This window comes from Trachinotus anak, unplaced genomic scaffold (genome assembly GCF_046630095.1).
Source record: "Trachinotus anak isolate AG129_WGS33_773 ecotype Australia unplaced genomic scaffold, CSIRO_AGI_Tana_v1 ptg000011l, whole genome shotgun sequence".
Taxonomy (NCBI): Eukaryota; Metazoa; Chordata; class Actinopteri; order Carangiformes; family Carangidae; genus Trachinotus; species Trachinotus anak.
The window spans coordinates 8,502,545-8,526,371 of record NW_027273862.1 but is presented as its reverse complement, the minus strand read 5'-3'; the positions used below and the strand labels follow the sequence as shown (position 1 = coordinate 8,526,371).

General features: G+C 41.1%; 1 protein-coding gene across 7 annotated transcripts in view; it reads left to right on the top strand.

Annotated features, from left to right (window-relative positions):
- The first annotated feature begins 5,829 nt into the window (after window positions 1-5,829).
- The window catches only part of celf6 (CUGBP Elav-like family member 6), a 130,922-nt gene continuing 112,924 nt past the window's right edge, over window positions 5,830-23,827 (top strand). For 5 of the 7 annotated variants that reach the window (XM_071490052.1, XM_071490049.1, XM_071490054.1 and 2 more), the window contains exons 1-2: window positions 5,901-6,266; window positions 14,980-15,062. In XM_071490052.1, coding sequence (XP_071346153.1) covers window positions 6,017-6,266; window positions 14,980-15,062 — 333 coding nt within the window. In that variant the 5' untranslated portion in view covers window positions 5,901-6,016. Of the gene's footprint in view, window positions 6,267-14,979; window positions 15,063-23,827 lie in introns of all 7 variants that reach the window. The other 2 variants (XM_071490048.1, XM_071490051.1) reach the window with 2 other exon arrangements.

The window sequence follows — 23,827 nt, the reverse complement described above, 5'->3', positions numbered from 1 at the left end:
TCTCCTCCTCCTCTTCCTCCTCCTGCTCCATCATTTCTTCTTCTCTCCTGAGGATCCTCAGGGGTTGCCTGAAGACTCCAAGCCAAGATGTTGCCCACACCCTGAGTTTCAACACCTTCCCCAGTCTCCATCATCCCCTGACCCCACACCTCCTCTCTCCAGTCAGCTTCTCTCAACATTCGTTTTGCAATAAAGCTTTACACTGCATTCTGCTGAGGCACAGTCTTTGTTAGTTAACTGCAATGTAATTGTCCCGCAACTGTCTCTCTAGCACTGAAGCGTGTGTGTTTCAACTTTCTGTGCACGCAAGCACTTTTTGTGTGTGGATGAGTGTGTATGTGCATTATAGTGTATTGTGTTAAACTTTTTTAAAAAGCATTTGCAAGATAAAATAACTAGGTCAACTTATCAAAAGAAGGCCATGAAACAATACTAATTCTGAATGGCTGTGAAACAGCTTTGATACATTTTACATCAAAAGGGCACACTGCAATGATATAATAAACCCCTGACAACATTATTGCAACTTCCGTTAAAGTTATAAATGTCTATCTTTATTTTAGAGATAAACGTTTTTTTTTTATAATTTAATGTCATTATAAAACACAGTAACTTCATGTGTATAATGATATTTTTAAATAGTTGTATGAACTACGGTTACAGATAATATGCTCAAACAGCCGTAGGTACTTTGCACTTTTTAATCCAGAGAAATCTAGGTTGACAGAAAAGTGATGTTAGTTTTGCAACAACAGCCTAAGGGAAGGGGAGTGTGGAGGAGCAGGTATGTGTCCATGTTATGTACCCCCGAACACCACACACTCACACACAACACATATACATATACACCACAGAGCTGCACAGCAGTGTTACAGTTTTCTCTCAGACTCTGCTGCAATTTCAGTGGGCACACCAGCAATACTTGCAATGTTAGCAACAACTTGCAACTACTCTTTGAGCACCATGTATTTATATATTCAAACTCTCTTTTTACATTATATGATACATTTATAGGATGACCTCACTGACCTCAAGCCCACCACTGGCCAAACTTGTTTTGAGCAGCTCTGCTAGGAGATGCCCACACATAATATACGTATGTACTGATTCAAAGTTAAGACTTCACAAAAAGCAAAAAGCTGCACTTTACATGCAATAACAATGGAAGTAAAACCTATGTGACTGTACCCAGGGGAGGCCTGCATGGAGTATTCTGAGATTCATTAGCTGCTAGAAAGCAGATGACTCATTGTGGCCTCCCTGACCTCTTATTTGTTTTTCTCTCATTTATTCTCTCCCTTGCATCACTAGGAAACTTAAACATGCATTGAGATGCCTGCTTATCATTCAGCAGTACACCAACAGCAATACAGACGAAACACCACCCATAAAGGCAAAATAGAGACGTAATCCACCTCTTCAAAATAAAAATGAACAAAATTTAATTTATCAAAAACATTGCTCAGGGTAGACCAACAATCACTCTTGCATTTTCCCTACAGCAAAGAAGCAAATGAACTGGCAGGAAATTGTGTTTTAAGAGAAAATTATGGCTTCTGAGTGAGTGGTTCTTTATCTTGCAGTGCCTGTGTGGGGGGAACAGTGTGCCCCTCCCTCAGGCAGAGACTGCAGTTGAGGTTTGAGGCTGCTCTGGTATTACCATATACACTCACAGATTCACAAAAAAATACTGTCACACCTCATACTGGCTGTGCCATGAATATCAATGGTTGCTCTCCTTTTGGACTCACTCTACAAAACAGACAGTGAAAAATGTTCATGCATGACTGCGTTCCACCTGGCCCACTCCATATATCCAGTTTAATGGGATAATGAACACACAGTATAAAGGAATTGTGCATGACACCAAGCTGTTATGCACAATGCATGACTTATGTCACTGACTTTGCTCCTTCAAGGGACTATATTTTTGGTAGCTGTTTCAGGTGGTGTGTCTGTGACATTCCAACAAGTCACCTTGACAGTGGTGTGAATAATTTTGGTAATAAAAACAGAAATGGCATTCACTCAGGACTAGAAAATATCAGTTGTACTGTGTGAAATACTGAGGGTAAATATTTTTTGCATTAGTCTGGAAATGATTTTGCTGACACATTTACTATGCTCACACCCCCTCCTGATTCCAGCTCTAGTTAGCCCAGCGAGGGAAAATCCTCACTCATTGCTAATGGGCAAATACAGTCTCCATCCAGAAATAATAAGGAAATAATTTGAGCGAAATGTCCCTCTGGAGTATCTGAGATTCTTGAGGGACGTCTTTTCTTCTGTGTTGGTCTTTTTGCAAGTTCATACCCACTTCACAAACACAGCTGGAACTATTCTGACTGCTCTTTTGTTTGAAAGCAGAGCAATCGACAGAGGTGCCCTGTGCAACCATCCAGGTGCTGAGCTTGGCACAGACAAGAAGAAGAACCCTGTCAACCTTTCTGATACGCTTGCCTGTGTTCGAACAAAGAGGATGCTTACACACAGGCATAATTGAAGAGATCATGCAGTACCTGCATTTCCTCCTGCCAGGCAGTTTCCAAGTCTTCACAGCTGCGCAGGCAAACTATCCCGCAGAGAAATGACAAAAACAAGGAAACAAAAATCACAAAGTCAATAAGCAGCACTGAAGCTGAATTAGCTATGTCTTTGTGGGAAAGAATGGCCCTGATGATATTGACAAGGGAGACCTGTTGTGTTTTTGATCACCATTCAGAGCAAAAAACTCTGCAGGATTTTTTTTTGAGGTGGTCTACAAAGACATGATTAAATAGAAAATAAATAAATATTCATAACAAAGCCAATGCAGCGCCAGATGTTAGTGTTTGTTGCTCTCAGAATACCAGTATCCCCAAAGACCATTCACTCTGACAGACATCAGGGGTGAACACACACACTCGCACACAGAGGCCTGCAAAGAACACAGCACATAATCCATCAAAGCTGACTTCTCTCCAACCTAGTGACCAAACAAGTTCATGAGGTACATTGTGACACTTCCCACTGGGGCGACTTCCTACAACGTATGTGCTTATCATAGTGTTAGATATTTTTGAAAAAGGTGGCCACCCCATTGTCTATTTATGATAGATAAGACTGCTGCTCTGATAACATAAACACTAAGTAACTCACTGAAAAGGCATTCAAATGTCAAATTTGCATTGGTAGCAGAGTGGAGAGAAACTGGTCAGCTCAATTACCGACTCATGGGAGATGATGTTTTTGTTAAATTTTTCATGAAAATGATGTTTTTAATCAGTGTGAATAAAAATAACATAGATATATAATTGGTTCATTTGCATGCAGATAAGTAATAGATAGATAGATAGATAGATAGATAGATAGATAGATAGATAGATAGATAGATAGATATGACACTCATAATGTTAAATATTATTGTGAGGCAGCTTTAGTCTACTAATTAGCAGAGGCAACAGAACAAACTAATCACTGTTATTTAATTACATCTTTGTACTAGCCAATTAATTCTGACCTAACAGAGGTTAAGCATGTCCGCTGAATGCATTTCAATAGTGGACATGCAGTTTTTTTTTGCCCAGAAGACATGTTTTCTCCCCATTTGTCCAGGTCCACAAGGGGGGGTCAAAGGTCAGGCTCAGTTACACAACAATACCTCTGGAGGTGTCAGAGACTCTGTATATTGCTCAAAGACACTTAAACAGGGCATATCTTGTTATACGCTACGTGGTAGAATGAAGCTCTTTTTAATCACTTCCATAACAAACTCAACACATACAATCGATTATAGATACATGATAAAATCCAAATAAACACCATCATATCAACCATGATTACTCCTCTCAGTATGAGCTAGACTGCCCTTGTATTGATGTTTTATTCCCATCTGCACTAATTAGACATTTCTGTGTGTAGAATACACTGTTCGAGTTATACAACACAGTGCACATGCTCACTTGCATAAATACTACTCCAAAGAGTGTGACGATGAATGCAACATTCTCTTTGTGAAGTAAAGGACAGACCAGTTCAGAAATTGTGCACAGCAGACAGACAGAGGGTGTGGAGAATCTGTAGTGCAAACATGTACTGTTAAAAATTGTAGCTCCAACAATCTATTTCACGGTCTCTGAATGGCAGCGTTGATTCAGCACCATGGACAGTGACACAAGGCAGCTCTGAATCTGGAGGTTTGAGCTGACATCATTTCAAACTACACTGTTTTATTCTGTCATTTTCCCCTCCATCTATTCACACTGTGCTCATGTATTTGAGGAAGAGAAGCACGTTTTGTTTTTAAATAGTGCAATACTCCAAAGGCTGCTGTGTGTGCATTCCAGCATGCTGCGCTCTTTTTAATTATTCACCCAAAAATGCCTTTGATCCGAGCACCTGACCAAGCTTCCATTTTCTTTCCAAATCATTCTTTTAAATGAAAGCAGCTGAGGTTTCCAACCATACATGGATATTTTCAAAAGTACCACTGAGCTTATGGAGAAAAACATAAAACTAATAGGAAGACATGAGAAGACTTGAAGAATATGTTAAAAAGGTGATAATGCTTGATGACAGCTGCTGTAAACTCATTGCTGTTTACATTTCTCATTATTAACTCACCACTGCTATCAGTTAGAAGTTGACTTTGATCTGTGGTTGTCCCGGTGTGTGAAAGGATTGCTTCATTGTAGATCCTGATGACTTATTTCAATATCACCAACAATTCTCAAACATTTTAACGGTAATGCTATCAAAACAAATGTTTTTGTTCGTGAATGTGTCATATTTTGGTATTTACATTCTTAACCATACCATGAAGAATACATAGTAGCCACATCAGACCATTTGAGCACTACTACAGAGCAATAGGCTTCAGTCCTCTGGAATCCCAACTCTGTTGGTTTTCTAACATCCCAAGTCATTAAAAGCATTCACCTGATATCCCAGGTGAAAAATAGTCCCTGTTAGATGGTTAGAATGAAAAACCAGCAGTGTCCTGGCTCCTCAGGTCCAGAACCACTGTAGGGATCATTTCTACAAAGCTTCACAGTAGTGTCTTTCATGACTGGTCTTCAGGACTTCCAATCCTGCTGGTTTTATTTCTAAACATCTGACAGGAACTTTTTTTATGCCCAGTATGCCACATGTGTGCAATTATTTACCTGACACGCTTTTAAAAAAAGAACATGGGCAAACCTGGGGGCAACAGACCAGAAGTGTTATGAGGATAGGGCTCTATAGTAACATGGTCTACAGACTATAACTCCTCTACACACAATTAAAACAATTAAAATGTATTAAAATTACTTATCAGAACAATAAAGGATAGGTTCTATGGAATCAGAGTTTTTTCTTTCATTTTTTCTTCTTCTATTAACAAAAACTACTAATAAAGAGCAACAGGAAGGGATTTGGTAAAGTTGGCTACATTTATATGAGTTGCCAACACAAAGCCACTGTTCCCAATTTGCCCTCGAGCTAAAACAAAGCTAAATAATCTGCAATAGGCAGAAGAAGCACAAAAGCTGCCTTTGCTCCGTTTAATTGTCCCAAGATTCCTAGTCCACACAAGTGTTTGCATTCTCACTCAGCCATCCTGTTCTGTCTTTGGCCTGGGCCGCGCTCATTATGCAAATTATGGGGTGGGCGGGGTCTGTTCATAAGAGTACGAGTTGACGTCACGGGTTGTGTGGCAGCTGAGAGGAGGGAGGGGTGGTGGTAGTGGAGGGTGTGTGTGTGTGTGTGTGTGTGTGTGTGGGGGGGGGGGGGGGGGGGTTGACTTCAAAAATGAAAACACAGAAAGCATAAGAAAAAATGAAATAAGCCTGATTTCAAACAAGAGAGCTCAGGCTGTAAAGGAAGAGGAGAGAGTAGGGAGGGAAAACCAGAGAAGGAGTGGGGAGAGAGGAAGATATAAGGGAAGGGGGGCAGTGTGCACTGTGCAGTTAACTACAGAGAGAGAGAGAGGGAGAAGGAGAGAGAGAGAGAGAGAGAGAGAGAGAGAGAGAGCAGCCCGCCGGCCCATTGAGGAAAGATGGCTACAGTCACTGCAAACGGAGTGCAGCAAGAGAATGGATTCAGCACCACGAACAGCGCCGGCAGGATGAACGGGCTTACCATCGGCCAGAACACCATTCCAATGAAGGACCACGACGCCATCAAGCTTTTCATCGGGCAGATTCCCAGAAACCTGGAGGAAAAAGACCTGAAACCCCTGTTTGAGGAATTCGGAAAGATATACGAACTCACTGTACTGAAAGACAGGTTTACGGGAATGCATAAAGGTTGGTTATTTTAGCATCTTTACTTTTGTGTTCCTTTAAAAAAAAAAAAAAAAAAAAAAAAATGCAAAGAGAGAGATGAGGAAAACAAAAACGCCCCAATTCAGTTTTGGAGCAGACAGCATGAAAAGTGTGTTAATTTGCAGATGTTTGGGACAGAGTGGGAGCCCCGTAGAGCCTTCACACACACACACACACACACACACACACACGGGCTACACACTAACACACGCACATATATTTGAGGCGTGGGGGGGGGGGGGGAACACGTGGAAATGAATGACTCGCAGATGCAGGTTAATTGTTGCCGCGTCCAGCCAGTCCACGTGAATACTACAGCTGAAAACGCCTTTGTGTGTTTACACTGACGATCATGTGCTGACCCCCCCCCCCCCCCCCCCGGTTAAAGGGGGCGGGACGGGACAGCGCTCGGGTATGCTCTGTTATTTCTGCAGCTGCAGAAATTTCTTCACAACTTCAAAAAAAAAAAAAAAAAAAAAAACCCTTCTGTTCTCCTTCGTCCAGACTGTCGGAGATAGATGAAATGCTTTCAGGAGAGCGGAAAATGCGAGCCATTATCGGGCAATCAGCGTCGGTGATTAAGGTGGTGCTGGCATGCTGCTTTGACCTTTCAGCGGGCTAATATGCAGCATACTTTTCAGACGTCATTAGCTGTGGAAAATACTATTTGCGTGGCAGCTGTATTGTAATGCTGCTGCTCCGTGGGCGGGTTGCAGTCAGGAAGTACAAAGCAGGATAATAGTAGAGGCTGGGATCCAGCATGCATCGTCTTCTCGCTTGCTCTGCCTCCCCCAACGCCCCCCCCCCCCCCCCTCCTTCCTTCTCCTCACCGTTGTCCAAAACGACCGGGATGAGTATTCACTTAGTAATTATTCAGTCAGGCCACGGATAATCAGGGATCGATCCGTTCTAATGATAGTTATAATCATGAATGTCAGAGCGCGGATAGGTTTGGAAAGTCTTTCAGTTACATAAAATAAAAAAAACAATCCAGTCCAAGTCCAAAATTACAAGTTCAAGTATGGTTGATACACAAGCCATTTAGCTACTTTATGCACCTGTTCCTTTTATATTATCCTTAATAGAGGGAAAGCTACAACAGAATGATTTGAAAGTAAATATATTGACCAGATTTTAAACGAAAATGTTTTTGTTCCCATTTGCATTTAGATGTCTATCTATTATTTATTACAAGCCTTGAATTGCACTACTATTTCTATTAGTGTTTCATTTTTCCTATTGTGGCTAAGAATGATAATAATTTAAATGTAATGACAAGGTATTATAATTATTATTAATAATTACTAATTCTGATGTTTTTAGTCTTTATCTAGTAATGTTTTAGATATTATTTTCATTAGAATAGAAATCCAATATAAGGTCACATTTCCAGTATTATGGAAAGGCTCGAGTCTGCAGTTTATTATTTCACTATAAGCTAAAGGACTGTGCTGTATTGAAAAATAATAATATAACTCTGCTACTGCTGATCGTGACTTATGCTATTTTGTAGATAGTAGTTATTAATACATCTTGCAATTTTGGATATAATTTTAAATCTCACACACATACACACACACACACACACACACACACACACACACACACACACACACAACACTTCACATTTGCACACAAGCATTAGTGACATTGAATTCACAATCAGTTCCCTCCCTGTAAAAATAATCTATTCACGGGCAAATTATGTATGATATGTAAGTCAGTGGCTACAGTTCATGATCTTATCGATCAGCACAAATAAAGCACTCTAGTGGGAGAAATGAGTGTAGGCTCAGCATTACTTTCTTGTGTGTGGAACCCTGAAGGTCTCCATGCACCACCTGTTCCTCCAGCCATCAGTTGCTCGTGTACTCAACATGCTCCTCATTTTTCCACTGTTCCTCTTTGGAGCCTGATGATCGATTAAAACAATATTCCTGATGTTCGTGTTGTTTACGCCTGTCCTCAACCATCCCTGAATGTCAACACTGTGGAGGATGGTTGCCTCGGGAAGGATAATCCTGTTCCAAAGCCAGACAGTATGCCCGTTCAAATCATCCTCCACCAAGGCCACTCTGATGTATGCAGTATGCCCACTTCATCCCGCATGACATTCAAAGTCACTTTGGGAGCACAGGCGTGCACTTCTAATAAGATTTCACCAACGCATTATATGGATGAGTTTTTCTTATTGGCCACTCACCTAAACCATATTCATGCCTCCTGCTGCGTCGATGTGTGATACCTGTAGTCCGAACCTAGAAAGTACAAGAGTAAGAAAATGGGATTAGTGTCGTTAACAAAACAGAGGGAGGTATAGTGTATCATTAGCTGTGTCAGTCAAGGTGAGCAGTTTAAAACACTGACTGAATGGCCACTCTCAAGCTGAGGAGAGCTTATGTGGAGTAAAATTACTTATTTACTTAACTGTGAAAGTTCTTTGAAATGTTTCATGTGTTTGAACTGAATTCCCTCGTAAATAACACACGAAGTTCAGCTGAACGTCTCCCATATAATCAGATTCGTAACTTGAATTAAATTTTAATTGTTTTGTACCAAGTCTTACACAAATCCACATGAAAAATATAATAATTATAATAATAGTATTTATGATAATAAAAGAAAACTGTAAAGCATCAGTCACCATTACATTGAGTCTAGCCATACTGGTAAACAATTCCCTCCTTTTTAGCTGCCGAGGTAAATTGTGATATAAAAACCTAAACTCTACAATTAAGTTTTAATTTATTTCATTATCTCTTCAAAATGTTTTTTTGAAGTTTAAGTCATTCAGCTGTTGTCGCTGCAGAGCTGTGAAATAGTTGTATTGAGGAGAGAAACTTGTTACATTTCCTATCTGAACTATGTCTTAACACAGCACATGATCGGGTTCCCCTGGGTTTAAGGTTCAATGACAGAGTTTGTTCAACATGTTAATGACTCAGAAATCAAACACTCTTAGCCTTCTTGCTTCCGCATATACACTTTTACCAAGTATAATTATCTTTATACTAAGAATGGATCTAATAACTACTTGAGCTTTTTTTTAGAGTCTTTCAGCTCATTGTTTTGGTTTTCGACTTTATTGTTTTAACTGTCACTGCTCTCATAGCCTTGTTTTTGGAGCTGTTGAATATACATTGCCTGCCCAGCACCAAGTGACAGTAGAGAGAGTTAGTCAGAAAGACTAGTGTCTATCTGGTGAATATACTGGAGCATTTAGAAGCTAAAGATTCATATATTTTCCTCAGGAAATAGTGGGAAATAAAAAAACAGAGCTAAAAACAGAATGAATATTGGACTTACATTCATCAGGTGGCCAGAGAGCGACTCCAAATGAATGCTAATGATAACGCTCTGTGTCTGCTAGATATGTAAATTAAGGTTGCTAGTTTGCTAGTCTGGGTTTGTCATATGTTGGGGTCACGTGACAGTCTCAGATTCACTGCCACCCAGTAGAAATCCCTCGGATACATCTTCATCACTACAGCTACAGGCCAATGGATAGTTTAATTTCAATCCGATGTTGCACTTCCTGGATGACTGATCTTAATCTACACACACATGTTGTAGCTGTGTGACTGTCATCAACAATGTGGCAGTATAGCGCTGGGGTCATTTCCTCCACCTCTATACAATATAAGGTTTTGTAATAGTCTTTTGTCCACAGTGTATGTATTGCATAGTGGTTTAAAAAGTTGTTAGTCTTCACTGCTTGGTTCACAAAAATGCGTAATATGCCAGTGGATAGTGGTTGGATATACTGTCAAAGGCCTGGGAGGCATCTAATCTTGTAAAGTTATCACAAATTCAATCCACATTTTTATCATAAACAGTAACACAAACTTTTTTCACAGCAGAGCAACAGAAGAGTGAGGGTGAGGATATAATCAGCTTGGCTCCACAATCCCTAAAAACATAAAGTTCATAAAGCTTTAGTGCAACGGCATAAATTTAGTTTGACTACAACTGTCAAATCCCTCTTTGAGCTTAGTTTGTGGCTGAGAAAGATTTGATTTGTTGCAGATAGATGATGTATATGGCTGTTGGCACCAGTTAGTAAACCATACCTAATGGATGATTTGCAGCACTACCTTTTTTTCACAGCCCAAGTCCTGTGACACAGAATTGCACCATAATTATGGATTTAAGGGCAGATCAAAATATGTCATGTTTGCTCATGACTAATTCATGTGGATTGTACTGCACCAGTTTGAACAGATGTTTTGTGCTTTGTGAATTCTTACTCTGGGCATTTAGGGGTATCTCCAGGGACTTGTCTGAATATCTGGGGAATTTTGCATGTCATGTTTTTTTCCTGTACACTTCAGTGGGTGAGCGTAGCTGTATGCTGACGACTATTCAGAGAATATTTTTTCATGTCTTTCTTTTAACTGATGATTATATCCTACCTCGTAGTTGTTAGACACTGTTGCCTTTAATGTCGGTTTGATAGTTTGTGTGTCGTCGGGGAGCCTTACACAGCGCGTGGGATGACTTGACACTATTGGCGGGCATGGTGCTCGTCAGTGTGTGGTGCAGCCAGGTCGTGCTGTTTAACATCCATCATTTCGCTGAGCACTACATTATCATAATACTTAGTGTCAGTGCCAGAACGCAGGCATTGTTCAGACATGCTGAATGTTAGTGGGGGGCAAATCTTTTGCTTGAGTAGCGTTATCTATCAATCCGTCTCTGATGCTGAGAAGAGGGACTCTGAGCTGCACCACACAGCCAGGAGGAAGAGATACAAAGAGTTGTTAAATATCCTCATCCATTCTGCTCTCCTCGGTAGGTCCAAGCAGTGTAATTGGCTATAAATAGCCTGCCAAATTGACATAAAAAACCCTCACAGGCATTGAAATGTCAAAAGTAAACCTCAGTGGGACACTAATATTTAATTGCAGCTGACTCATAGAATGTAACAACAAATCTTTGAAAGTGTCTTTACAACTTGTGGACAGTTTTGTGGTTTTCTATGAAATTAAACTCTGTTGACTTATTGTAATGGCCACTGAGCCACAGATCTCTACTTGGATTGGGTTTTATCTACGGTGTGAGTGTTGTAGATGAAGCGTTGGGCAGTGATTGACAGTCCATGTAAGCTGACTGACAGCTGTAGTTTAAGTCTACAGATGACCTCTTTGATCATTAGAAAGGGGGCTCTGTGTGAACCAGACAGCTAACCGCTCTGAAGAGACGCTCTGAGCGTAGATGGACAGACCGACAGAAAGATGGAAAGATGCTCCGCAGGTAATAGTGTGGTTAACACAGACACATGAAGCAGAGGATGAATCCTCATATCGTATTTGTCTCAGTACCCATGAGGGGGTCAGGCTGTCACATTCAGCAGCATCCAGTTGTTTTACATAATTTTTTTGTGCCTACATCTTTTTCGGAAATTAATTTGCATTCTTTTCCCACTTTAATGAACATTCTTGGATCAGACATGTGTGAGGAGACTGAAGGAGAGCAAATTGCTCATGATTCATGAATTCACTGCTAATGAATTGAAATTTTATACAAATTTGTTCTGGAGTTATTTCAATTACAGGTACCTGATGCCTTAAAAAAGCACAATTTACTCTTAATGCCTGGATGCATGCAATTGTGAGCACATACTAATTTCCATTTTAAAACAAATTGTCAGAAGAAGCGTTACGGGGGAAAAGTTCTTTAAGTAATTACCTGAAACGTGTTTCGCAAATGCAACAACACATCTCACATTTCCTGCTTTCTCTTTGTGCCAGTTTGCAGGGTTTACTTTTTCATTTGCCTTAAATATAATTTGTTGAACTTTTGTCCCTCACTGAAATTATAGTGTGCTAAACTGTCTTTGATTACCAAAGTATTATTTTCACCCCACTTAATCTGCTCATCACAAGAAGCCAGCAGTCCTTCTGTTGATCCCCCACCACCCTCAATTTCAGAACCCTGTCCATGTTCACCTCCTCTTCTTCATCTTCCCATTTAATCAGTTTTGTTTCCTCCAGTCTTGAGGATATTTGGTTTATTCAAACTTTAATTCACAGAGGAAAGTTGAAATGTTATCAGGATTATTTGCTGAAAATAAGACATTTCAAGTATCAATACAAAAGTACTGAAGCAGTGTTTTTTTATTGTTTTATTTCTTTTTACTACAAATAATTTACACTTCACATCACTGGTAAATACTTAAACCTTACTTTAGTAATACATTGCACTGAATGTTGTGTCTATTTTTGTGGCAATGTTTGAAATCAGTTTGATGCATGAACACAGTCCGATGAAAGTGGTGTGTTTTTGAAAGGTCCATTTGCTTGGTTGTATATAATACCGAGGGGACAAAAGTGTGGGATAACTTGCACGTATGAAAGTAATCCTGTGAAAAGTAGCCAAATTACAATTTGAAGATGACAACCCTAACCTGCTATCAACTGCATCCATGTTACCTCCTCCCAAATGGTATTATTGTGCCTCTCTTCATGTTCTTATAAAGTAATTTAAAAAGTAAAAACTCAAGTAGGAAACAAGCGCCTCAAAACTGTGCTTAAGTAGAGTACTTGTGTAGATAGATAGATAGATAGATAGATAGATAGATAGATAGATAGATAGATAGATAGGGAACAAAGGATTTCCATGTTATTTTCTATCATTGAAACTAAACACATTTTGTGATATGTAATGAGAAAAAGTAAAAAAAAAAAAAAAAAAAAAAAGGTAAAAAGATAAATACTCATCTGCGGTAGGGACATTTGGAAACTCATACCACAGAAAATCAAGTGATGAAATATTGCCAAGACACACACTATATACACACACACACACTCACACACACACACACACACACACGTATAAAAAGGTTACGGCAGTAGTAGAAGTGTGTCAGCAAAAGCCTACGATCCCCATTAGCCTTTGCTAGGACGTGCCCCGGGACGCTCATGTCCCACAGTTTTGTAATGTCACAAAGGATGAAGAGTGTTTCCCCAGGCTCCCAAACTTTTCTGCTTTGCTGTGTGGCATGCTGTTTCATCAGTGTCGTTTAGGTGATTTTTCCTCTTGAGTAACTGCTTAGTTGTGGAGGAGGGTGAAGGTTGTCGTGAAAGGGAGCTCTCTTGGCCAGACGCCAGAGTGTGTTGCTGGGTTTCGGGGGTGATGGGTGCTATGCGCTGCATGCCGGGTATCATCTGTATGTGTGTGTGTGTGTGTGTGTGTGTGTGTGTGTGTGTGTGTCTATCTCTCTTCTCCCATGAGAATCCTTGGCAGCAGGTGTGACATGTAGTAATGGGAAATTATGCTGCATAGTGCAAAACCTCTTCTGAACGGGGTCACCCACTGTCAACTCTGCCAAGTGCGTAAAAGAGCAACCACTCAGTCTTTAATGAAAGCTGTCACATTTTTGTTAGGGACTTATTTACTGATGCATATTCATTCTGTTTTTCCGAACTTTCCAACTTAAACAAAAGAGATGTGTGAGGGTACAGTTTCAGCTCATCACCAGAGCTTTTTCAATTTTTGACAGAAAAAAATAAAATATGCATACTGTTTGACTTTTTCCTGTGTCCTGTTCAATAACTATGAAAGAGATCATTCATCAGAAAGTAGTATGCATAGTTTTAGTAATTGGAAAAAAAAATCTATCTCTCTCAGGTGACTAAGCATTTTCCATCAGTGCTGTGTTTAAACTCAACCTCCAGGAACACATTATTCCTGTTTTATTTTTGCTTAGTCCATTTTACTATATGAAATGGAAATAGAAATGGAAAAAATGACAGAATTAGATGACAAATAATAATAATGATACAGGCAATGTGGCAAACATTTTATTCTGATAAACAGAGAGGATATGCATGAGTTCAGTAAATCTGATCTGCAGCTGTTGTCATGTGTTGAAAAAAAAAGTGCAAAATTTTAATCTAACCAGCATGTTATTTTCTCTGAGGGTATAGAGCTATTAACTTCAGCGAGCCACATTCCAATTGTCAGCAGAGTATACGAATTCCACTGTAAAATAATACATGTTTTTTGGCAATAGCTTGTAAAACCCCAATACGTCATGTATTATGTCCATGGGTAGATTGGAATGACTTCAGTGAAATCACAAATCTCTGGATCCATTTGGAAGACTATGACATGGTTTTCGCAAGTTGGTGGTCAATAAGAAGTCGTTTGACATAATCGATCACCTAATCTCTGAACATACACCAAAAGAGAGGTGCTGTGCTGGCCTCACATCTTTAACAAAGCAACTCATTGGAGTTTCACAGTAGAATATCAGATCTGGGTTTGAAGCTGCACAAGCTACATTCTGTAACCAGCCTCTGAGTTCACTTTGTTCAGTCTGAATGGTCTTAGGCTACAAACAGTAAATGTGATGAGGAAAATATATTTTTTTACATCCTCCTAACGTTTTACAATTGTTTTTTTTTGTTTGTTTTTTTTTATTATAGACATTATACTTGATGGGTACTAAATACTGAAATCTCCAGATTATAGGATCATAATGACGTAAATATGACTTTTGGGATTTTACAACTGTTAAGTGCCCTTAAAAGCACAACGTACATTAAATATACCCTTCTTTTAAATCCGACCATGAATCCATGAATGTCACAAGAACTTTTCTCTGCTTCCTCTTTTCATTATTAAAGGTGGCGTGTAGTTGCGTCGCTAATGTCTGGTGGAATAAACCTATGTGTCTCCTGTCTCCCTGTAGGATGTGCCTTTCTAACATACTGTGCCAGAGAGTCAGCACTGAAGGCCCAGAGCGCCCTCCATGAACAGAAGACTCTGCCAGGGGTAAGTGCCCCCGATCTGCCCTCTGTCACAGGCTAAAGCCCCCAGGGCAACCAGCCTGGAACGGGAGTCTACATTAACATGGGAATTAAATCACAGTTGCTCACACACATACGCACACACTGAGGCACATGGGGACAAGGTATACATTAAAACACACAATCAGACACATGGATATGGAAACAGATGGAAAGAGTCACTTCTCAGCCTCTCTCTCAGCCTCTTCTTCTTACTCACTCTAACACACATGATCTCACTCACTCACCTACACACACACGCACACACACGCAGACATACTGAAAGAGTGTGAGTGGCCTATCTCACCTTGCAGTGTCTTATTACACTAATCACCCCGGTGGAGATATTTGATAAGCGCTCCTTCATAACAGCCCGTGCCGTCCTTCCCCTGTCCTCTCACAATATGGCTGCCGCAGACACTAATTGCCTTGAGGAATCCCACTCTCATTATCACATATAATCAAACAGTAAGTATAAACAATCATTTTTACCATGTATATCACCATCTGGTGTTTTTGTTGTAATTCGCTCCTGTGTTTTTTCTCCCCCCGTCTTCTATTGCTTGCCTTTGGCGGGCAGGTAACTTTTTCAATTAAAATAATGGCCTCTTCAAATGACACAGGTAAAACATACCTAGTAGTGGGCTCTTAAGCCCACCCAGGAGAACAACCGCAATCTGGGATGAGCATGAGCTTGTGGTGTCTACCGTACTTGATGTGTGTGAGGGGGATTGGACTCTCACATCAGGGGAATTATTGAGGTGTGATTGAATTACGCCCGCGGGTGCCTAAGAAGGAGAAACTGCTCCCGTGCCCCTGCTCCTCACTAGCCCCCCTCCACACCCTCTTTCCTTTCACCACATACCATGACACCCTCCCAGGCTGGGGCTTTAATCAGAGCCTCAGGATATCCATCCAAATCTCCAGGGAGGGAGAGCGGTACGGAGAGACAGAAGGAGAGCAGGGTACGAGGAAAGTAGGGATGGGGAATGGTTTGCAATGGTTTGCAAAGAAGGGTGCAGAGGTGGGTGATGGAGTTGGGGAGCTTTATATTGTTCCTCACTGTTGTGCTAATCAGTTGTTTGCACTTCACTGAATACCTGAGGTACTTCACTGAATGTTAGGCACACTGGTACACTGTGGTGAAGGAGTCCCTGGGAGTCCAGGCTCCCTGGCTCGTTACTGCCTCCCACAGCTTCATAACGAGATGATTGTCATGATAGTCCTGGATAGGTGTTCCTGTCTTTATTGCCCTCATAGAGGGACAGTCGTGTTTGTCTTCTATCTAGAAAGAGGTTAATGGCATGTTCTGTGGGGTTTGGGTAAACATTTCCTCTGTACAGCTCACAGCGAGAGGTCAGTCCTGCAATCTTGGGGTGAGCACAGTCTGCATACAGAAGGCTAATAAAGATGTTCTGTCTGTCTGAGAGAGAGAGAGAGAGAGAGAGAGAAAACAATGAGAGGGGAAGAGAGACAGAGACAGACAAAGACTCGAAGAGGTGACACTTCTGGACAAGCCTCATTGTCATTGTCATGGCCTGATGGTTTGAGATGCTCGCTCGTATAATGCTGCCATTTCAGTAGCTTCTCCACACAGCATAGCAGACATGTTTGTGCAGTCTGGATGTGGCTGTGTGACTGTCAGGCAACCTAAATGCAAATATGTTCAAATGAGACATCTGGCATTTTTAAAAAAATAAATCAGCATCTTTCTCTCGGAAGAAGATATGTGAAACTAAATTAAGATAAAATTTGGGGTGAACAAAATAATACAAACACTTCCTAAAAAAATGAATGTGATACAGGCGAATCACATTGGCAGTAGCAGCTGCGCAGTCATGTCATATGAGATTAAATGCAAATTATGTGTTGGCTTTAAAGGAGCTCTGACTGTCAGCAGCCAAATTCATCATGTTTATATTTATCCCTATATATGTATGAGGTTACATTTGAAGAAAGCTAAACTAGTTAAAACCTAAAAGCACAGAGAATGATGGATTTCACTTATGTAGCTCCAAGGTTCATCCATTAGCTATATGGCTTATCGCATTGTGGCGGCTGGAGCCAATCGCAGCTGACATCAGCAAGGTACACCCTGGACAGGTCACCGCCCTTTCACAGGGCTGACATGTAGAGACAAACAACCATTCATGCTCTGTTTCACACCTATGGGCAATTTATAGTCTCCAATTAACCTGCATGTTTTTGGACTGTGGAAGGAATCAGGGGTACGCGGAGAGAAGCCACGCAGGCACGAGGAGAACATGCCAGCTACACAGAAAGGCCCTGGCTGTCTCACAGGCTCAAACCAAGAACCTTATTTGATAGAACAACCATGCAAGACCCAGCCAAAAATTAGGAGAAGTGGGAAAGAAAGTGTGTACGTGTGAGTTTGATGAACCGTTGTCCTGGTGAGCAATCGGCTTTGGTTTGCGACAGACAAAGCCAGAGCACTGTGAGTATGGCCCGCTTTATACTCCTTCTGGCATCTGTCAAAAGGAAAGTAGTCTCCACTGGGCAGAGAGCAGAGGTGATAAGAGATTCACAGTTCTCATCCCATGTTTCCATTTTTGTTTTCTGTCCGCTACATTGAGGTTTGCCGAAGCTTGATTTGTTGAGAGGAAAAGAAAGTCAGACACTGGCACCACAGGTTGTCCTATGCATCATGCAGGACACATACACACACTGGCGTGGTATATAGAGATGTCGTCTTCATATACATTGTGAGATGATGTGGAGCAGAGACAGTGGACTGCCAGCATGAGCACACTGCAGCTGTGTCTGTCAACAGGAGACTTGAAACTCCCATTGTCTCTGGCTTAGTCGTAACACTGCACTGCAACAGTTTGTTCATGAACAGCAATGCAATAATACAATGTTATTTACTGTGGTTGCTTATATGGCATAGAAAGTCATAGTGGCTAATATGGTAAGTTTCATAGTTTCCCAACAACATGAAGATGCCACAATTTAGTTTCTGCCTATTGTTACAGTACAAACACATGAAATATTACTTGAATAAGAGCTAATAACTAATTTGTATGGCCAGAGAATTAATAAAGCAAAATGGACTTCAGACAAAAAGGCATTTTTACATCGGCCTTACTGATTATGCCTTAGAAGGTTGAGGGTTCCAATTTTACATGAGACGTTTTTACTCTACTCTCACTCAGCAGGATTTGTGAATTTGAATTCAGATCATCACAGCTGAAGGGACGCATTCAGCCACATAAGTATCTTGGTCAGAGTGCTGCACTTCTACGTGTGTCCTTAATAATATTTTCATTGTTACAAAATGTATCTGTTTCATTTTCCCTGCTCGGCACAGATATTTTCATATTATCACACTGTGTGCATTTCACAAAACGAAGAGACTAGAGGCTTAACAGAGAGACAGAGAGGATGCACAGATATGTGTGTGTGTGTGCATGTGTGGTCTCAGCAGGAAGTTAGACTCTTACATCATCTCCAGATTGGCTGTGAGTCTTACATTTTCCATAATTCACATCCTTCATTTACTAAATCTTGTACTGTGCCTACCGCATTTGAATTGCCACCGGGGAATCTGGCTCTGTCTGTTGTGGCTGAAGCGAGCTTTGTTTACATTGTTTGATTAATTGCATGTAAAGAGCATAATGAGCTCTTGATGTCCTGTGCATCAGATCCTGCTGCTACAGTTTGTACAGTAAATGTAATCAGAGATTCAGCCTCTTGCCCTTGGTGAGCTCGTAGTGCTGTTTATGTGCTCATTCAGCATATCGCCCAATGTAGGGCAGCGTGGCACTGTGCAGTGGCAAGAAAAACTAAGTGAACCCGTTGCAATTATCTGCATTTAAGTAAAAATATGTCCCAAAATATGCTCAGATCTTCATCAAAGTTACAATACTGAACACACAACAAACACATCTGTTTTAACTAATAACACGCAAATTGTTGTATTGTTCTTGTCCTCATTGAAAACATCATTCATATTGTAGGCTGGAAAAAGTATGCAAACTAGGAGTCAGGAACTATCAAACCTCGGGTCCAATCAATGAAACAAGATTGGAGGGGTGGGTGAGAGCTACTTAGACTTATAAATAACACTTTCAGTTTCCTATTCACAAAAAAACATCTGCCGATGTGAACCATGCCTCGCAAAAAGGACAGCTCAGAAGACTTAGGATCAAAAATTGTTAAATAGAATGAAGATGGAGGAATTACAGAGTCATCTCGAAGAGTTTAGAGACTGATCAATCCAGTCACACAAACTGTCTATAAATGGAGACAAGTTAGTTCTGTGGCTTCTCTCCATAGAGGTGGGCGTCCAGCTAAGATGACTCCAAAAGGCTTAAAATAATCATTAGAGCCGGTAAACATCTCTGTTCGTGAGTCTACCATATGCACATCATGGCTGCATGGAGCATGGAGGAAGCTGCTGCTCTCCAAAGAAAAAAAATCACTTTGCATCTCAAGTTTGCCAAAGAGCAATTTGACACTCTATACTACTGGGAAACATGTTTTGTGGACTGATGAAACTAAGGTTGAAATGTTTGACAAGACCATGCAGCACTGTGTATGGTTTAAAAAGGGAACTGCACCAACATGAAAACATCCTCCAAAAGGTGAAGTCCAGTGGAGGGAGGGAGCATTATGATGTGTGGCTGCTTTGCTGCCTCTGGGCCTGGACTACTTGCCATCATTGAGGGGAAAATGAACTGCCAGTTTTATCAAGGTATCTCACAGGATAATGTCAGCGTGTCTGTCTGTCCACCTGCTGAAGCTCAGTAGAAGTTGAGGGATGCGTCAGGACAATGATCCTAAACATCAAAGTAAACCTGCTACAGAATTACTTCAAACAAAGAAAATCCACCTTTTGTAGTCAGAGCCCAGACTTTAACCCAGTAGAGATGCTGTGGAATGACCTGAAGAGAGCCACTCACACCATCCTAAAAATATGTCTGAGCTGAAGCAGCTCCGTAGGAAGAAAGGTCCAAATTTCCTCCTGAAAACTGTGCAGGTCTGATCTGCAGCTACTGGAAGAGCTTATTTGAAGTAATTATTGATAACACCATTACCTACACAGCTGTTCCTGGTCTCTCTCTCTCTCTTTTCTCCTCTCTCCTCCCCCCACCCCCCCTTTTTTTATCTCCTCCTAAACCCAACCGGTCGAGGCAGACGGCCGCCCACCCTGAGCCCGGTTCTGTTGGAGGTTTCTTCCTGTTAAAAGGGAGTTTTTCCTCCCCCCTGTCGCCAAGCGTTTGCTCTTTGTGGGAACTGTTGGGTTTTTCTCTGTAACAAAGTAAGGTCTTGACCTTGCCCTGTAAAGTGCCTTGAGATAATGTATATTATGATTTGGCGCTATACAAACAAAATTGAATTGAATTGAATTGAATTAACTGGTGGCAAAGGAGTTTTGACCAGTTATTAAATCAGTTACTTTTTCCAACAGCAGTCGCTGTGAATGTTCAATGGGTGTGTTCGAGAAAGACACATGATTATAATTGTTCATGTGTTATTAGCTTATGAACCTTGAGTTTGTCTGAACTCCTAACATCGATGAAGATCAGCTCACATTTATGACCTATTACCAAAAAAAAAACAAAAACAAAAAAAAAAAACAGGTAATTCTTACATCAAGACCGTTGTCTATGTAGAACAGGTAAGTTGTTGATCACCAAGTTCTGACGACCAAATACTTTTCTTTGATTGCCTATAAACTTTGTGGCAGCGAGTATATTTTCTTTTTGTTAACACCATCCTGAAATAAAGACAGAAAGAAAGTATAAATAATATTTGCAAATGCAGCACCAACATGTTTTTTTACAACTGTTTGCCTAATAGCCTCCCAACATGCTTTTATTGGAGCCGCGTATCTTCAAATGAATCCTGCTCTCTTCTTCCAGGGCCGTGCCGCTTTCTCCTCTCAGGCCAATTAGCTCTTGGTGTTTGCATGTAACAAGCATGCTAATTGGGTGCTACTGAAGCCCCAAAAGCCAATTAAAATTTTCTAGGAAAAAGGATCCAGCATCTCTTTGTCTCTCATTCACTCGTGCTGCCTTACTCCTCCTACCCTCCCCCAATGCCTTCTCTAATCATATCTATACCACTTTAACTCCCCCACTCTCTTTTTCCACACTTATTCTGTGGAATCTGCTGAGTGCATTGTTGCGCCACAACCTTACACTTGTCATTTACGTAGAGGTTTCTGCAGAGGGGTCCACATTTCTTGGTTTCTGAGTGAGAGCACCAGCTGCACCTGACCCCTGTATCGATGACGAGGCAGCCAAGCGCAACAATGAAGAAGATATGAGAGAAAAAGTTTCCATCTCCTACTTTCTGAAGTGTTTCTCATCAAATGATGAGGGTAAGATTGAAGGTATCAGCTTTCACCAAAGTGAGTAGCTAAAATGTTTGTTCCTCTCCCATTTTTTTCTTCGTTTGTGCATGAAAAGTGTGGAAAATTGACTTCAGCGCGTGTCCCACGAAAATGGGTCAGGGGGACATTGTGCAATACCAGTATTATGTGTCACTAACCACACCGCCATGGACGAGTGCATGCGTGTTCTCAACGCTCTCTCTCTCCGCGTCGCACCACAGATGCCGCCGTTGTAGACCTGCCATATGTCTTCCTCTGTGGCTCAGAGCACACTGAGAATAAGCAACCAGCTCCTAAAAACCACACACACGTTCAAGAAGCAGTGAGTATGAATGTATCAACAAAAAACATTTAATTTGAGGAAGTGTTCTAAAACTGTTTGTTGCTTTATTGTGCTCTTTATTAAACCAGATTTTTGTGCACTGAAGAGTGACTTCTCTTCAGTGACTTCTCAGGGGAACCTGTGAGGCGGTAAAAGATGCAAACCCTCGTGCATACAAATAAACAAAAAAAAAAAAACTCACACATTCAAATGTATGCACTACTATGTGGCATTTGTGTTAATTTGATATATTCAGTGGTTGGAGCTATGTGAGGAGCATTCCAGGTGAGAGCCATGTGTATGTTGTAGAGTCACAGTATCATATCAGAGGACACACTAAGCTCCTCTCCAGCAGGTCCACTCCTGGACAGACATGCTGCAGGTTAAACTAATTACTCAGACCACACAGAGCCTTTACCCATTCTTTTAAGGGACAAATTGTGCTCTGTTGCTGATCAATTTGTCCTCCGTGCCAGATTTGTCAACCTCCAGTGCCCCTGAGCGGTTGCCATTATGAAGCACAAAAAAAAAAAAAAAAAAAAAAAAGAAAAAGGCCTCGGCACTGGACGTGAGACCTCTGCTAAGGCTCCCCCTGCTCTCCTCATCATCAATTACGTCTATATCATTTTCTTTCTGCTGCCCGCTTTAGAAAAGAAATTAAAAAGGGCCATTGTTTTTCTTATCCCCCTGGGATGAAAGCATTTACTACGCTGCTGCACCGTGCACGGCCATCCTGCCGATTAGGCAGTGAATGGAATCACAATCGAGGGATGCACTCGGCATTGTCTCCTATTATGTGGCTGGTGGCCCTGAATATTGTGCAAAAATTAATTTCGTTCCATCTGATGGGATTTTCAACCTTGGAGAGTGCGAAATGTTAATCCTGGCAGGCGGGTGAATGCTGTGGAATGCCTGGCTTTTTCACTGCCGAATGTGGACAGTGCACAGACATTGATTGTGAGAGAGAGCCTTTAACCAGCCCATAAAGACGGCAGGCCAGAGGCACTGGACAGATGAGCAGGAGAGATAGTGCTTTTCAAAGGCCGCAGGGCAGGAGAGTTTTGGTGTTCAGAGGATGGCAACAACCGGGGCCATTTGTCCTTTAGATCTTGAACATATACTGCAGTACAGTAAAACAGGCTAGTGCCCAGGTTGTTCCAGTGAGAAGTCACAGCCTCGCAATTTATTGAAAGATTGATCTACAAACAAAGCTGCCATCACAAAAACTAAACCAAGTTCTGAGTTTTTCCTAAAAATGACATCCAAAAGATGTAAAAGCGAATTCTACTCTTTCGAAATTCAGTGGAAGCCGGTATCCATGAATTTACCAGCTGTCTCCCATGGGTGAAAAGTTTTTATTCTGTGCTGACAAAAAGTTTGAAATCAGGAAGCTGAACCTGTAGAACTACTAACAGTGTTTGCTATAACAAAAAATAAAGAGCTTTTTAAGATGATGAATATAAAGAATCCTTGATTGACAAAATGAAAGAACCTTTTGATTAACAAAATGACTTGATGATGACTGGCCCCAATATAAAATATTGAAAAATGCACTACTGGTAACGGTCTTTGAAAGATGAGCATCAGCCTCAGTGGCTGGCTTTTGTTTTAATATGTGTCGAAAGCTTGTAAGCTGAGCAGTTCCTTCACACCCTTCCCCCACATCGACACATTCACCATCTTCCCCTCGCTGACAGGTGGAGTCGGACTCCGCCGTGCATGCTCTCCTGCGCTAATTTATCCACTTCTTTAGCTGTAATGAGGCAGAACTGGTAAATGTGGGGACAGCATTGTTAACATTGCTGCTTCACTGGGGAAGAGGAGAAGGCTGACAAATAGTGGAGAAGGATGGAAATGAGGCCCCGGTGCTGTCATACCTCCACGAATGATGATTTTAGTCTTTTACTCGGGCTGGATCGCAGTCTCTTAGGATGCACGCTGGAATATGACATTTCCTAAACCAATTAAACATCAAAGTTTCCATTGCATCAAGATCAGGCTGTTTGGCAAAAACAGCTGGAAAGAAAAATCAAAAACAAACCAAAAACAAATATTTGATGCTGGATTATAA